General features: G+C 41.4%; 1 protein-coding gene across 1 annotated transcript in view; it reads left to right on the top strand.

Annotated features, from left to right (window-relative positions):
• LOC143282365 (arrestin domain-containing protein 1-like) overlaps positions 1–17,500 on the top strand; it is a 50,972-nt gene that overhangs the window by 25,368 nt on the left and 8,104 nt on the right. Inside the window, exon 4 of the mRNA XM_076587980.1 lies at positions 16,106–16,333. Coding sequence (XP_076444095.1) covers positions 16,106–16,333 — 228 coding nt within the window. The remainder of the gene's footprint in view (positions 1–16,105; positions 16,334–17,500) is intronic.

The raw sequence follows: 17,500 nt of genomic DNA on the forward strand, positions 1-17,500 counted from the left end.
TGCGTGCGAATGATTGTGCTGTCAATTCTTTGCTATTATCATTATTAACATCGCTGTTATATTTTTTTTATCACTATTATTATTATTAGTAGTATTGATACTGCCGCTGTTTGTTCTTTTTATTCATACCATTTTCTGGAACCACTACTCCTACACCAACATCATACATCCGCATCTACGCTTTGATACTGAATGGTCATAATGTCCGGGGGGGGGGGGGCGGGGGGGGGGCAACAGACAGGGTTGTGCCAACTGGGTACTGCCTACATCTGAAGCATAGTACCCGCAGAATTCGTTCTAGCATTCTGGAATTTATGTCTACTTTTACCTCACTGTAAGGAAGAGGGGGGTGGGAGGGTGCGGGTGTGGGGGCAGGGGGGGGGGGTGGAGTTGGGGCAGGGAGGATAGGCCTATGTATATGACTCGACGTTTTTATGAGGGTGAGAAAGAGAATGATGATTGTGTTGGCAGTTATGTCTAATCATAACAAGAGAAAGATTACAAACGGAAGTGTGTGTGTGTGTGTGTGTGTGTGTGTGTGTGTGTGTGTGTGTGTGTGTGTGTGTGTGTGTGTGTGTGTGTGTGTGTTTTCTCAACTTTTATGTGACGTTGTGTATTTGGAAATGTTTGTTCTGGGCATGAAACGATTATTTTGCAGTAATCCTCCATACTCCAGTAGGAGTGAAAGGATAATTAAAACTTGAAACTTGAAACTTGAAACGTGTGTGTGTGTGTGTGTGTGTGTGTGTGTGTGTGTGTGTGTGTGTGCGTGCGCGCGTAAGTGCGTGCGTGCGTACGTGTGTGCGTGTGTGCGTGTGTGCGCGCGGCGTGCTTTGTTCCACTTTATGATAATAATAGTATTTATTATTGAAGCGTCCACAGTGACTGACTCAACCGAGTACTCAGGTGTACTTTTAGAGCTCTTTGAAAAAAAAAAAAAAAAAAAAAAAAAAGCGTGACCACGGGGCAAAAAGGTGGACATGGTTTTTTGGGGGGGCCTTAAAGTACACTGATAGTCCGACACACGGTATGCAGGCCGATGGTAGTACATCGTCTGTTGCTGTGTGAGTGAGACAGCGGAGGACAAGCCATGTCCCCAGCGGTCGTGGGAATGAGAGTGAGAGAGAGAGCCTTGCAGAACCACCAATACCAAAAGGAGAACTCGATCTATTTAATTTCCTTGCATCCCACCTCCTCCTCCTTCTCTTCCTTCTTCTCCTTCCCCCCCCCCCCCCCTCTCTCTCTCTCTCTCTCTCTCTCTCTCGATCTCTCTCTGACTTTTCCGGCTCTTCCACTTCATCCTCCTCCTCATTTTCCTACTTCCCCCTTTTCAGTTCTTCTTCTCCGCTTCCTCCTCCGTCTTATTCGTATTTGACCCACTGAACTATTATAATCAACCCAAAGAAATGAGTAATGAACGAACAGCGTTTTAAGCACGGCTGCTATGTGGATACGTTTGTATGAAAACGTTACTCTTTGGGCAAGAACAAAAGGCAGTGTGCGACATTTGCCCTGGGCAAATTATGCATAACTTGTGCGACTGTTACACCATATAGATGTCACACGTGCTTCGGGTGTTCGTGTATGAGGACTGTGTGTGTCATATCTTCGGCTTGTCATTTATTGTTCTCTCTCTCCTAGCCGACAGGCCTCTTGTGGCGGGTTATACGGGCAGTAGCCGAGTACAGTTTTGTGCTTTTTGTTAGACTCATATGTGTTGTGGTAAATTATTTTAACATCGTCTTTTTTTTTCTTTTTTTTTTTTTTTGGTCTTTTCTTCCACTTTGATTCTTTCCTTACCTTTCTTTCTTTCTTTCTATATATATATATATATATATATATATATATATATATGTGTGTGTGTGTGTGTGTGTGTGTGTGTGTGTGTCTGTCTGTCTGTCTGTCTGTCTGTCTGTCTGTCTGTCTGTGTGTGTGTGTGTGTGCGCGCGCGTGTATTCAGGTTAGTTTATTTTTCTTTTAATCCTCGATCGTTGGAATGGACTACGTCAGAGGCATGTCCAAGATTAATGAGCATGGATGTGACTGTATTTGTGCCTAATTTCCTTTTCCATGTACATGTTTCTTTGTTTCTCTGTTTTTCCTCTTTATTTTCAGGTTCCCTGGAACAGATATTTACAGTGTTCAGGCCCTGATATGGCTGGGCAATAAGTATCCAAAGATAGACCCGTCTGTCTGTCTGTCTATGCCTGTCTTTTCTGTCTCACTGTCTCTCTCCCTCCCTCGTCCCTTCTCTCTGTCTGTACTTAATACTCATTTCATTGAAATAGGTAGCAAGACAATTTTGATCGTTTTCATCTGTTTCATCCAGACCCATCTGGTTTTAGGAAATACCATTCTTGCCGTACAGGTTTGACCAGACAAGTTTATAAATGGCATAGCAATATCAATAAATATATATTTAGAAAAAAAAACGAATTTTCTGGCTTCCTTATTGTAGACTTCGCCACAGCATCTGACGTGATTGACCACAAGATCCTTCTAAAAAAGCTAACAATTTGTGGACTGTCTAACAAAACTTTAGAATTTATGCTATTGCCTTAATATGACAGAAAACAAATTGGTCTTAATCAATGAATGCAAGTCTGCTCTTTTGCCTGCGAAGTATGGGGTTCCTCAAGGCTCTGTTCTAGGACCCATACTGTTCTCAGCTTACGTTAATGATTTACCCCTGAACTTAACAACACATTGTGAAATGTCTGCAGATGATACAACCCTACATGCCAGTCATTATAATACAAAAAATGTATCTCTAGAGTTCAAGAAGAATATTTGCCTGTTAAGTGGTCAGAATTGAACTACATGTGCCTCCATACACAGAAATCTAAATACATGATGATCACCACATAGAAGAAGCGTCAAAATATTCCAGATGACATTTTCACACTATTAATTGATAATGTGATTATTCAAGAAGTTGACAATCATAAATAGAACTGGAGAGGTAGTTCACAATAGATTATTACATTTCGATGTTATGAAAAAATGTTGCAAAAAGGTGTACCAGCTGAATAAAATAAAGCATTTCCTAAATGTTCACTCTCGGAAAATATTCTTTCATGCATACATAGAATTTCATGTTAATTATGCATCCACTCTATGGGATTCTGCAAGTGAACATATTTTTTGAGCAACTGTCAAGTCTTCACAGACATGCGATTAAATCAGTTCTCCTCAAATCTTTCACATTAAGACCTGGAGACTATTGTCTATTGGATATCCTTCCGTTCAAGTGGAAAATGAAATATAATAAAGCAGTTTTTATGTTCAAGATCTTGTCTGGTTGCTCACCACCCTCTATTGTAAGTAGATTTCAAACAAACGACAATCACCACGTCCATTAAATTATGTTATCCCGTCCGAACTTTTAAAGTCTAGTTTTTCGTGCAGAGGTAGTTCATTGTCGAATAATAGTTCGGCCAATCTGATTGTCCAAACTCGTCTCGGTGTAATCAAAAAATATAGAATTTAAAACTCATGAAAGAACTCTCTCTCTCTCTCTCTCTTTCTGTGTGTGTGTGTGTGTGTATGTGTGTGTGTGTGTGTGTGTGTGTGTGTGTGTCTGTCTGTCTGTCTGTCTGTCTGTCTCTTTCTCTGTGTGTGTGTGTGTGTGTGTGTGTGTGTGTGTGTGCTGTTAATAATATTCATTCATGTATTTATGTTGTTTGTTTTCGGTTTGGTTGGTTGGTTGTTTTCTTCCTGTCTGTCTTTAAATTTCACTTCTTACTTCTTCTTCTACTACTACTATTACTACTACTACTACTGTTCCTCCTCCTCCTCCTCCTCCTCCTCCTCCTTCTTCTTCTTCTTCTTCTTCTTCTTCTTCTTCTTCTTCTTCTTCTTCTTCTTCTTCTTCTTCTTCTTCTTCTTCATGATCTGATAGTTCCCTCTGTAATGTCACCTGTGTAATTTTTGTGTTGCGTGTTTGCTGTATTTTCCCTTCTGTGGGGGGCAGGGTGAAAACAAGCCTATTGTTTTACATATAGATAGATAGATAGATATGTATATATATATATACATATATATATATATGTGTGTGTGTGTGTGTGTGTGTGTGTGTGTGTGTGTGTGTGTGTGTGTGCTCATTCCTTTTTCCACTCAATAAAAACAAAAAAAATTCGTTCTCTTCCCCCTCTCTCCTACTGCTTCCCTCTTTCTCAACCTCATCCTTTCTTCCCCCTTCCCCCCGTCCCTCTCTCTCTCTCTCTCTCTCTAACTGACGAGGTTGATATCTGCAGTCGGTATCGGGAGCACTGAGTGGGGTAATTCCTCAATTGACAAAACAACACTACGCAATTGATACACTGCTCTTCTGTCTGTTCCTTTCGTCGAAGAAATAAGAAAGTTGCAAGGAAACACTGAACTTTGGCGGTTTTTGGTTGTTGTTGTTGTTGTTTTCGTGGCCTCAGTTGCATGCAGGTCATGGAGCACCAGAATATGTTGGGTTTTTTCGTTTTTGTTGTTGTTTGTTTGTTTCTTTTTTCTCTCTCTCTCCTTTTTTGTGCTTTCACACGCCTTCTTCATTGGCCAAAAAACCCAAAAAAAAACAACCTTTTTTCCTTCTGTTTTTTGTTGGGGTTTTTTGTTTGTTTGTTGTTGGTTTTTTTGTTGTTGTTGTTGGGTTGTTGTTTTTTAATATAACATGTCAGTTTTCGATTAATACATTGTTTCTAAATGTATTCAAAGTAGTATTCTTCCAAATACACTCAGTTCTTTGTTTGAATATTCTGTTTTCATGGACAGTTTCAGTGAATATTAAATTTTCAGCATTATACATGTGTTTGGAGTTGTCTGAGATGTAGGTTGCTCTGGTGTGAGTGTGTGGATTCTACGTGTGGGATAATCAACGTATGTGACCTTTGTTTTGGTTCGTTTGTTTCGTTGCTGTTGTTGTTACATTTTTGGCTGCCCCTCACCCGTGCTGTTTCAGTTGCATCCCTCCACCCCACGCCCCCAAACCCCCCTCCCTCCCCCGGCCTCCTGCTGCTGATGATTAGACCCCCATAAACAATCACACCCAGGTTCGTCTGCTACAGTCCCAGACCCAGCAGTCCGCATGGAGCTATCAATGCTAGGTTGGATATAAGGTCATATACCACTGGAGACTGCACTGCTGCTGATTCACTTCGGTGATGTTTGGTAGTGTTTGTTGGTTGTTGTTGTTGTTGTTGTTTTTGTTGTTGTTTTTCTGATTCAACATACGCAGGACACCACCTACCAACCCCATACTGACTGTTAACAGTAATGGTTCATTCGCGGAGCCAGATTGAGTGAGTGTCCCCCATAAAGTGGAGACCGCAACCGCGTCCCTACATAGAAATGACTTTGCTGACACCGAAGACTTTGACATGGACTCACTACATGCCTGAATTAAGAAGAGATGAAATTTTGTTACTTACAAGTGGAATTAGACCATGACGCTTGATTTTTGTTTTAATTTTTTAACAAAGCTGTTTTGTCGAGGATTCATCCCTTTTTTTTCTGACGCACAAAGGCTTGTTGTCCAGGGATTAATGATCATGCGTGCATCGTGTGCGTCCTTTGTGTACCAAGGTGATGATGAGGAATAAAGTGTTTATTGTTCGTTGTCTCTGGATAGGCTTTTATGACCTCAGAGTTGGTGTTTTTAATGAAATGCGGCTATGACCTTTTTTCAGCGACAGTGTGAAATCTTATTTCATGAGACACTTCTTCTTCTTCTTCTTCTTCTTCGTTCGTGGGCTGCAACTCCCACGTTCACTCGTATGTACACGAGTGGGCTTTTACGTGTATGACCGTTTTTACCCCGCCTTGTAGGCAGCCATACTCCGCTTTCGGGGGCGTGCATGCTGGGTATGTTCTTGTTTCCATAACCCACCGAACGCTGACATGGATTACAGGATCTTTAACGTGCGTATTCGATCTTCTGCTTGCGTCTACACACGAAGGGGGTTCAGGCACTAGCAGGTTGACCTGGGAGATCGTAAAACTCTCCACCCTTTACCCACCAGGCGCCGTCACCGTGATTCGAACCCCGGACCCTTAGATTGAAAGTCCAACGCTTTAACCACTCGGCTATTGCGCCCGTAATTTCATGAGACACAATTCTAGGGACGTTCCCATAATCACAGACGACAATTAGACAAACCCAGCTGACGATCATGACAGAGTCTGTCCCTCCCTGACATTTCTATGAAAACAGGACAGGCTGTTCATGACATGTCTTTGAAAAACAGGATATCTTTCCCTGTTCGTGATGTTGATATGAAAACAGGACATAATTTCCTGTTCTGACATTGATATGAAAACAGGACATCTTTCTTGTTCGTGACATTCCTATGAAAATGGGACATCTTTCCTGTTCGTTACATTTTTTATGGAAAAACAGGACATTTTCCTATTCACGGCAATTCTACGGAAACAGAACTTCTTTTCTGTTCGTGACAGTTCTATGGAAAAAAGGACATCTTTCCTGTTCGTGACAGTTCTACGGAAACAGGACATCTTTCGTGTTCGTTACAATTGTGTGTGTGTGTTTGTTTGTGTTTTGTTGTTGTTGTTGTTGTTGTTTTTAACAGATTTCGTTCATGTATTGTTTCAACCAGTTTCTTAGTAACACGGTTTGGTGTGGGACATGTGTCCTGTTTAATCATTTGTGCGCGTGTAATAACTGTGACCATGGCCGTCACTTTATCAGTGCAATGAAAAGGACAATTGTCTTGTGATGCTGCAAATTCAAAGACGGTGGACGGAAGCGCAGAATGCAGACGTTCTTCTTATCACGGTTGTTTTTTCCAGCCCCGGTGCTTCAAATCATTGATCAGATACATTATCATACCATTGTTTGGACTCTGATAGTTAATTATTAACGACGGAAACAACAAAAACAAGAAACGGAAATGGAGGGGAAGGGGTGATCCGCGGTGACATCAGAACTCTTGAACAGATACCTCCACAAGCAGGTGGACATATACATTCGACTTTTTTTTCTCTGCGTGTGTGTGTGTGTGTGTGTGTGTGTGTGTGTGTGTGTGTGTGTGTGTGTGTGTGTGTGTGTGTGATGAAAAAAACTAAACTGTTAATTGCTTGCTTGCACCAATGAATTTATGGGCCACCCGTCTCTCCCTCATTCTCTTCGGGTAAACAACACAGTCATTCCGGTCTCCCAGTCAGTGTGGAGCCTAGGTGTCAGTCTTGACCACAGTGTGTCACTTCAGCAACACATTTCAAACATTTGCAAGTCACCTTGAGTTGCGAAGAATTAGCAGCTCTATTCGCCATTAACTGTCTATGAAAGCAAGCAGCTAAAACATTAGTCTGTGGTTTGGTTTTGTCCAAAAATTTTGTTGCAGTTTGTTACCATGAGTTCTTTTTCAATGCGCCATGCGCTGCACACGGGACTTCGGTTTATTGTCTCATCCGAATGGCTAAACACCTCACTTTGATTTTCCAGTCAAACTTGAGAAATGCGAGAGAAGGAATCGAACCCAGACCCTCACGGACACTGTATTGGCAGACGAGTGTCTCAATCATTCTGTCACCGTCCTCCTTTTTCAAAGGCTGGGCAGTCAAGAAGGAAATCTAATTCGTCCTCAAAGCCTCTGCGGTCACGTTTTTGTACAATGTCGGTCTTTTTGGGGGTATTTGTATTGTATTACTCTTTTTGGTCACGATAGATTTCCCTGTGTGAAATTCGGGCTCCTCTCCCCAGATAGAGTGCGTCGCTACACTGTGAGCGCCCCCCGACCCCCACCCCCACCCCCTAACATCCTCAACTTCGTAAACATAGAAGCTTGTATTTCTGACAGAACTCTAATTTTCAAGGGAATACTTGGCCTTGCACAGTTTGTAATTACTTTTTTTTTCCAATCTTGTAGTGGCAGTCTGGCAGTCAGATGAAGACTGTGCATCTGAAGGTTGTTGGAGCCGAGTGGGCTGCAACATTTGTTGGTTTAAATAATCTTTAATTGTTCAACAGTGCACATGATTACAGTGCAAACAGACAAAAGAGCATCAACAAGCTTAAAGCTTATACTGTGCTCACAGCGTTGCACTTCAGTTTTAACATGACGTCTGATGAACCATAATTATCATTTGTATCAAATAACTTATTCATGAACAGTAAGTAAAGAAATAAAACAAATGAATATGTAATATAGTGAAATAATGCTACTGTCTAGATAAACACAAAATTAGAATAATAGTTACCGGAGATATCGGCCTTACGGAAGAGAAACAGTTGTTATTTAACTGCTTCTTCTCGACCAGCATATTCCTCGTCGGCTTCCTTGATGATCCCGTCTCTGTCTCCTATCATGTGTCTTTTGTCTCGACGAAGTCCAACAACGCGTGCTGGTCATCCATTTAACAGTTGCCGTGACTGCACTTAAAAGCGTCTGTTCCCTCCCACCCCACTGTCGTTGCAAATCGAAAACTGAATTAAAGTAATTTGCGCATTCCTCATTCTGTGTGTGTGTGGAAATTCAATCTTGAATCCCTAATCCACCAAAAGGCAGTCTTCTAGGTTTTGTATCCATGACAGCAATTTCTGGTTCCACCATTTCTTTATGTTGTCGACTGTCCGACTCCTAGTTTCTGCTTCGTTTTCTGTTCGGTGTAGCCTACATTTGATACACTGGTTTTAGCAAAATTGAACATGATTTATTTAGGGTGTTTGGCAGGGGGCTTGGGGTGAGCCTCTGTGTGTGTGTGTGTGTGTGTGTGTCTGCGCACGCCTCCCCTACGTCTGTCTCCGCCCTATCCATACACAGCTCCACGTCTGTCGTTGTTGTGCATGCAGGTCATGATTTATGTTTCCCGTGACAAATCAAGCTGTGACAAACAGGTGTGCATATCGTGACAAATGTTAAAGCATGCACACATACTTCTCGGCTAGTTTATGTCGGAGTAATTTTTCATCTCTCTCTCTCTCTCTCTCTCTCTCTCTCGCTCTCTCTCTCTCTGTCTCTGTGTTTATGTGTCTGTCAGTGTGTCTCAGAGCGTCTGTCCCTGCCTTTGTCAATCTTGAGGTGCCGCAGAGACATTATGAGGAAGAAAGGAGGAAGGGAGTGTTTAAAATGTTAAACGTAACACCTGGCGTGTTCATGACTGGGATTTCTGTATGTGTCGTTAACTTTCTTTTATATATATATATATATATATATATATATATATATATATATATATATATATATATATATATATAACTCCTTGAGTGCCACAGCACGTATCACCTATGGGCATAGTAACGTCACTGATGAAGGGAAATAATTCTGGAAGGCTGAAAATTCACTCAGTTTATCTAGAGTGGTATATCTCCAGACTATTTCTCAGTTTTAGGCTTATTGTTTCGGAAAGTGATATGACTCGAAACACCACTTTCTACTGTTTTTTCTCCAGCACTGAAGGGGTTAATACACAGTTGATACAGTGTGCCATGAGAGGCTACACGAGCCTTGCAGTTACGTTGTTACTGAAGAGAATGTGATTGTTCTGCAACACTGAAACAACGCATAAACAGAATAGACAATGTTCCCACTCGTTCCCAGCGCACTTCAAAGAGGTTCAAATCTCTGAAAACACTTGCCTCTGGCAAACCACTGCATCTTCACTTATCACAAGGTGCGCCACTGTGACTTTTGTCAAAACTATCATTTCATCTCAAGTCAGTGATTCTGAATGATTTTGTACACATAATGTTCAACTATAAATCCACACTAAACAGGGTGAGATTAGCGTGTGATAAAAACAAATGAAACGGTTTGTGACCCTGACGGGCGCAATAGCCGAGTGGTTAAAGCGTTGGACTGTCAATCTGAGGGTCCCGGGTTCGAATCACGGTGACGGCGCCTGGTGGATAAAGGGTGGAGATTTTTACGATCTCCCAGGTCAACATATGTGCAGACCTGCTAGTGCCTGAACCCCCTCCGTGTGTATATGCAAGCAGAAGATCAGATACGCACGTTAAAGATCCTGTAATCCATGTCAGCGTTCGGTGGATTATGGAAGCAAGAACATACCCAGCATGCACACCCCCGAAAGCGGAGTATGGCTGCCTACATGGCGGGGTAAAAACGGTCATACACGTAAAAGCCCACTCGTGTGTATACGAGTGAACGCAGAAGAAGAAGAAGTTTGTGACCATTTCCCCCAAAGTCTCTCCGCTTTCATTTTGTGATCATTATTGAACATGGCACCAGATACTGAAAAGACTTCAGACGTTGCAGCTTCAGACAGACTGTGTAGAGGTAAACTTCCCTCTTTGAAATAAGCTTGAAAAAGTAAAAGCAGTATTTTCCTTTCAAACTGTTTCCTCATGGAAGATATGTCACTACTTTTCAGCAGGGTACGACGGCAGAAAATATATTTTGATGAAAACTCAGAAGGGACTTTCATTTTATTTATTTTCTCTTTCACTCCCCCTCCTATTGTTGTTGTTGTTGTTTGTGTGTGTGTGTGTGTGTTGTTGTTGTTGATGTTGTTGTTGTTTTGGGGGAAGGGGGGGTGCGAGGGGGGGGGGCGTGGCGGGGTGGCTGGGGGGGAGGGTTCGATGAGCATGAGTTTCATTTGTTTGCTGTGAATCCCAGCCTCCTCCTTTTTTCCTCACTGCCCCATGTCCCTCAAGCCGAGAGTGTGTGTGTGTGTGTGTGTGTGTGTGTGTGCAGTTCCACAGCTCTCACGAGGAACTGAAAGGTATTCTCATAAAAAAAAGAGTATATCTCGGCCATACACATACACGCCGACCAGTCTCAGTCAACTTCCTCTCACGTGACAGCTCAGGCTGACGTGGTGCAATGTGGGAAGAGGAAAAGTAGGTCAAGAAAGCTTTGAAAAGGTTCCCTTGATTGTTATGCCCCCCCCACCTAGCATGTTTTTCGTAGTTTAGTAGTTTATGCATGGATTCCAGTACAACTTGTCTTACGGGACCTTTGACTGGAGCTGTCATGTTGCTCCTGTCCCCATGATGGATAATCCGCTTTCATTCTCACTTCTTCTCTTTTGTCTTCCCCCCACCTCTTTCTGTCTCTCTGTCTCTGTCTCTCTCTTTCTCATTCACGTATCCACACATGCAAACACAAACGTACGGTACGCATGCACACTCATACGCATGCACGCACACACACACAACGTACACAGACCCGCACTCACACGTATTCTCGGACACACACACACACGCGCGCGCGCGCACGCACTCACACACACACACACACACACACACACACACACACACACACACACACACACACACACACACACATATATATATATATATATATATATATATATATATATATACATAAGAGAGAGAGAGATGTATTGTAGGACAGGTCTTTCTTTTTTTACCTCCAAATGTAGGTCAGGTTGTTCATTTCGCACTACTTTTACCTAACGATGATGAGACGTGACGTTGCTTTTGACGGCAAACATGTTTTAATATCCGCATAACACCAAGCAGAACATTCAAAAAAAAAGGGGGGGTTGGGGGTGGGGGGGTGGGCGTGGAATAAATAAATCATCCACTTCATCATGACTGTATCCTTCATTAATCTTCAGTTAACGGATATAATTATAAGACGCAATTTATAAAAGTACGCCATCTTAAAAACATCTGGGATATTTTGATGTCTGTGCTCGCAGGATATATACATCCGTCTAGGCGCCACCTGCATGTTATTTAATTCAGGGGGGAGGGGAGGGGGGGGCTAAACAAATCCTAACACATGTCTAGACTGGTGTCTGACTTGTCCACGTTCTCAGACTGTTGCGAATAGACAGTTTACTTTGATCGACATGAACTCAGAAGAGACAAACAGGCGCTGTTGTACTTTGGTATACAGAGGTGTGTACAACGACTCGTGCTAAGTATGACTCGCCACCACAAAGATATTGATTCACATATTTTTGCGGGTACATAATAATCTATCAAGGCCTGTGTATAAAGGAAGCAAGTGCAAGTTCAAGACCAGCGTCTTGAAAAATCGTCATCAACAAGTATGGGGTTGATCTTTTGCATACGTATCCTATCTCCACAAACATCATTGGAAATGACACACGGTATAGACAAAATTATGTGCATGTGTCGCTTGACAAAATGCATAACTATCCATGTTCATTGGACATACATTGTAGATCTTGTGACATTATTCTGTATTAGGATGGCATCTAACATACCTTTTTTTTTTTACACGTTTTACCACATTTCTATGTACGGGTGTCATTTTCTAGTGAGCGCTATGAATGTCCTTTCCAGAGACTGCACAAATTTTTCGACTTTATAGCTGTTTTAAGTCTGCCTGTAATTTTTTTGTTTGTTTGATTTTTGTTGTTTGTTTTGTTTTTGTTTTTTTGTTTTGTTTTTTTGCTTTTGGTGGTGGTTGGTTGTTTGGTTGTTGTTGTTTTTTCAAATAATTGTTTCTTCCAATTTCCCCTTTTCTGTTCTTGATCTCCCCTGCGCCTAACATCTTCCAACTTACACTTTGTTACATCTGTGTTTCTACAGAAAAATATAGCCCTTGTTCTGGCACACTTCCATGCCTGTTTTAAAGCTCTGATATGTACTTATTCACTTGGTAAGTGTTGTCCATTCTCTTATCAACAAGTATTTGAATTTCAGCCCGTATTACAAGTTCCATGATCCATCTATGAACTATGAAGATTAATGATGTTATACTGATATCGTCTATCTTTGTTGTAAGATAATTAATTGGGGGAAAAAAGAAAGAAAAAAAAAAGTTGTGTGTGAATCTGTCGACAGACTGGTCTGAAGTGTAAAAGGAACCAAAGAACATGTAGAAATTAAGAGCGAGCGCATATGCATACTCTTCAAGCCAGAATTTCCCTCTCATGAAGAACTGGTGAGGCCAGAAGAATGAAAGAACCACATGGACTGGGTTTTTTTTTGTTGTTGTTTGCTTGCTTGTTTTGTTATGTTATTTTAGTTTCTGTGAGCTCACCGGCATTCTACCATTTTTCGATGAGACAGAACAGACTAGGCTAAGGTGATCTAATTCCGACCGATTTTTCATGGATCTAAACCCGACCGCTTTACACAGTCACCTTCCCATGACAAGCAATGCCGATCAATTCACAGCAGCAGCCCGGGGAATCCTTGTACAGTTCGCCAACGGAATAAACCGATCATTTTGACCAATGAGAACATCACGAGAAACCCGACCTGTGACGTATAATGGCGCAAAAAGCGCCCCATGTATATGCGACTTACTTGACGACAGTATTGGCGCCAAATCGCTGTGACGTCAACGCACTGGTTTGGCAAGTGTCGCGTTACCATGTAAGAAACAGTTGATTCGCTGGCTTTGTCTCACATAGGCCTAGTTCGTGTGACATTTTGCCGATGCATGGAAAAAAAAAGTTTTACATACGAGTAGTTGCGCACTGGTTTCAACAGTTGTTAAAGGGGAAAAAACAACAAATAGTTGGAATCACCTTCTGTTTACCATAATTTTTTTTACCTTATTTTACAAAAAGTATGCTATAGGCCACATAACTGAGGCCCATACTGGCTTCACAATCCACTTATTGACATATGAGTCTAAAACCTCGTCAGTTGACTCTCTCAGACTGGTCCGATTCGCAGACCACTTCTGAGTTTAACTCAGACTATTATCAAATTCATTACGGACCAAGTATTGTTCAAGTGTCAAGTGCATATGCTTTAGTAACCTGACAATCAAGCATATAATTTTTGACTGTAGCTTGATAAAGCCTTATGTACACGAATTGTGTCTTCACAAGTGACTGAGAACGTTGATGTTTTTGACTTTTTGCATTCATTATCAGTTGTTTTGCGTTCATTATCAGTTGTTTCGCTTGTCAGTTTTACGAAATCTCTTTTACGAAGTCCTTTAAGTAATTTCCTGTAATTGTATTTAGATTTTTTTTTTTTCAAATTTCACCCTCATTTCACCCTCATTTTCCCAGTTTCCCCCAACTCTCCATTCATTCACATCTCCCACCCCTTCTAACCGATAATACTCAAATGTGTACATAAATAGCCTACTTTAACAAAATGTCATCAATCACCGATATGTGTGACGGGACATTGAACAAAATTCCTCCTCCACATAAAATTATGAGAAGTCGCCATGGAGTTGAACGATGATTCATAAAATCATACTTTACGTCATTTAAAAAATTCAGTGAGTCATGAAAGAAAGACACATTTTACGTCATTTAAAAGTCAGTCTTGAATGATTGGTTGATATGGATATTTATATTGCGCCTATCCTCGGTCGGAGACCAAGCTCTAAGCGCAGTTCCATCAGTTTAACGTAATTTTATTGGTCGATGATATTCCACTGACTCTTAATTGTAAATAGAAGCTTGTTTGGTTCCCAGCTCCTGGCTTGTTGGGCTATTCACTATTCACCTTTGGATCGTGATTATAGATTTGTTTGAATCTGAATCATAATCACTGGCAGCATTGTTGAAGCTTCTCTTACTGAGCATGACGAGCGGTTTTGTGTTGTAGTTATCGTTATGTTGTTTAGTTTCCCCGCCCCTTTTGAAGCACAGGAAGAATGTAATAAGGAGAGGTGTCCGCGTCCCCTCATTCCATCCTCCCCATGACCCTCTCGCCCCCCACCCCCCACCCCCCCTCCACCCCCCACCCCTCTCTCTCTCTCTCTCTCTCTCTCTCTCTCTCTCTCTCACCTGTTTTACAAGCACTATCCGTATCATCATGCAATGTTTTTAAAAGCGAATATGTGAAATGCTTTTATTTGAGAACATATGTTTATTACTCTTGTTTAATCAAGTTATCCGCGTGTGTGTGTGGGGGGGGGGGGGGGATGCGGGTGTGTGCTGATTATCTGGTTGTGGTTTTCCGCAATTCATCTTTATTCTTATCTTATCTATTTTCATCAATGTGCAGTATAGTAGGCTATGTTTATAATTATATTCAAATAATGTTTCTTAATTCTTTCTGTTTTTACATTAAGAATACTAGTTATTACCTGCAGTGTGTGGATGTATGTATGAAACGATGTATGTGATATTTTTTACATTTGTATCTTCGTAATATTTGTAGGGGCTGTTGTTGGCTTTTACACTTATGGTCCCTATGTTGTTTACTTGTCTATGTTGTGATAATGCACCTGACCAAATTTCTCCAGTTGGAGATAATAAAGTTATTCTTATCTTATCTTATCTTATCTTATCTTATCTTATCTTATCATGGTACAACTGCCCAGAATCAATTTACTAAAATCAAGTCTCACTTACTCTGGCACATGTCTGTGGGAACTATTTTATATAGCTTTGATGTTCGTACAAGTCTTCTAATTGTTTGGAGGGGACGGGGGTAGGTATCATAACAATCTGATTGAAAAAAAAGCTTGTTAGCTTAAGATTTATCTTATGTCATAAATGTATGCGTACCATGACATCCATCAATTACCTTTTTTTTCCCCTGTTTTCTCTTTCTCTCCACATGTATTCGCTATTCTAAAAGGTAATTTGCGTGTATATTAATGTGCACGACTACTCATGTAGACTACGCCATTATTTGTAATGAATATGATGCTTTCATATGAGGTGGGGTTTGTTTTTTGTTTGCTTGTTTGTTTCTCCCATTTCCTTAACTTCTGTTTATCAAGTCTTTTCCCTGTGGTCTTTCCCCCTTTTCGGGGACCAAATAAAAAAAAAACATTCTTTGCTTATTCTATTACTATTCTATTAATATAAAATTAACTCATTCAGTTCATTCATTCATTAATTCTCCCTCACTCTTCCAATGACTCTCTCTCTCTCTCTTTCTCTCTCTCTCTCCCTCTCTCTCTCTGTCTGTTTCATGCGCCTCCTCATCCTTCTTTCTGTCTTTCTTTCTTAAGTTTCTTTCTCAAATGCTTGTTCTGATACCTCTTCTGATATCTACTGATACTTCTGATTTTGATTCTGATTCTGATTCTTCTTCTTCTGCTTCTTCTTCTTCTTCACATCTAAGTGTGACTTATTCACTTGAACCTGACATTTAGTACTGAATGAATATGGTCCCCCCATGACACCTTGATGGTGAGTTACTATCATTCGAACCGGAGGACATTTCAAATGGCTGTGTGATTTGACAGTTTCTCTCTTGTACTTGTAGGCATTCGACTGAGCTATAGATGTGAGGCGCACATTGACTATCTGGACGACGGACAGGAGGTGGAGGAGGAGGAAGAGGAGGAGGCGGGGACGGAGGGAGAGAGTGGGGGGAAGCGGGGCCACAGGCACCGGAAGAAGAAACGGTTCCTGGATTCCGTGGCCGTCACTCCTAAGCGCCGCTCGGCCACGGAGAAGTTTCTGGAGACCACCAGTATATTGTGGGGGACAGGTAGTGTACATGTGCGTGTGTGTGTGTGTGTGTGTGTGTGTGTGTGTGTGTGTGTGTGTGTGTGTGTGTGTGTGTGTCGTCGTTCGTTCGTTCATTCGTACATTCTTTAGTTTAACGTCTGTTCACTGTAAGTGATATTAGACGAGGGTAGAAAAAAAAATCGAGGGGGAAAAAGAAATTACTGTGTACGCATGCGAGTAAGTGAAAGTGTGTGTGCGCGCGTGTGCGCCCGCGTGCGTGCGTGTGTGTGTGTGTGTGTGTGTGTGTGTGTGTGTGTGTGTGTGTGTGTGTGTGTGTGTGATTTAAGTTTTGTTAAAAAAAAGCATAACAATATAAAATCTTTCTAATAGAAAAGTAACAGCTATAAAAGCGAACCAACTATACTATTTAACAAGGATTTGAAAAAGTCATACATTAGCAATGGACTGATGAAGATTGTCAACACTGAGGATGATTTTAAAGCGTTGGACTTTCAATCTGAGGGTTCCGGGTTCGAATCACGGTGACGACGCCTTAGTGGTGGGTAAAGGGTGGAGATTTTTACGATCTCCAAGGTCAACATATATGCAGACCTGCCAGTGCCTGAACCCCCTTCGTGTGTATACGCAAGCAGAAGATCAAATACGTACGTTAAAGATCCTGTAATCCATGTCAGCGTTCGGTGGGTTATGGAAACAAGAACATACCCAGCATGCACACACCCGAAAGCGGAGTATGGCTGCCTACATGGCGGGGTAAAAACGGTCATACAGGTAAAAGCCCACTCGCATATATACGAGTGGATGTGGGAGGTGCAGCCCACGAACGCAGAAAAAGAAGTACCCCTCCCCCTATACTATCCTTCACCTCAACAGTCACCAATTTCATAACGTGCGCTTTAAGAATCCCCACCCCATCTCCTTCTGAACGAAGGTCCACCGATAAGTAAAGTATCAGTATCAGTATCAGTAGCTCAAGGAGGCGTCACTGCGTTCGGACAAAATCCATATACGCTACACCACATCTGCCAAGCAGATGCCTGACCAGCAGCGTAACCCAACGCGCTTAGTCAGGCCTTGAGAAAAAGAAAAAAAAAAAAAAAAAAAAAATATATATATATATATATATATATACATATATATATATATATATATAAGCGTACATACATAAATAAATAAATAATAATTA

This window comes from Babylonia areolata, chromosome 5 (assembly GCF_041734735.1).
Source record: "Babylonia areolata isolate BAREFJ2019XMU chromosome 5, ASM4173473v1, whole genome shotgun sequence".
In the NCBI taxonomy this organism is placed as follows: Eukaryota; Metazoa; Mollusca; class Gastropoda; order Neogastropoda; family Buccinidae; genus Babylonia; species Babylonia areolata.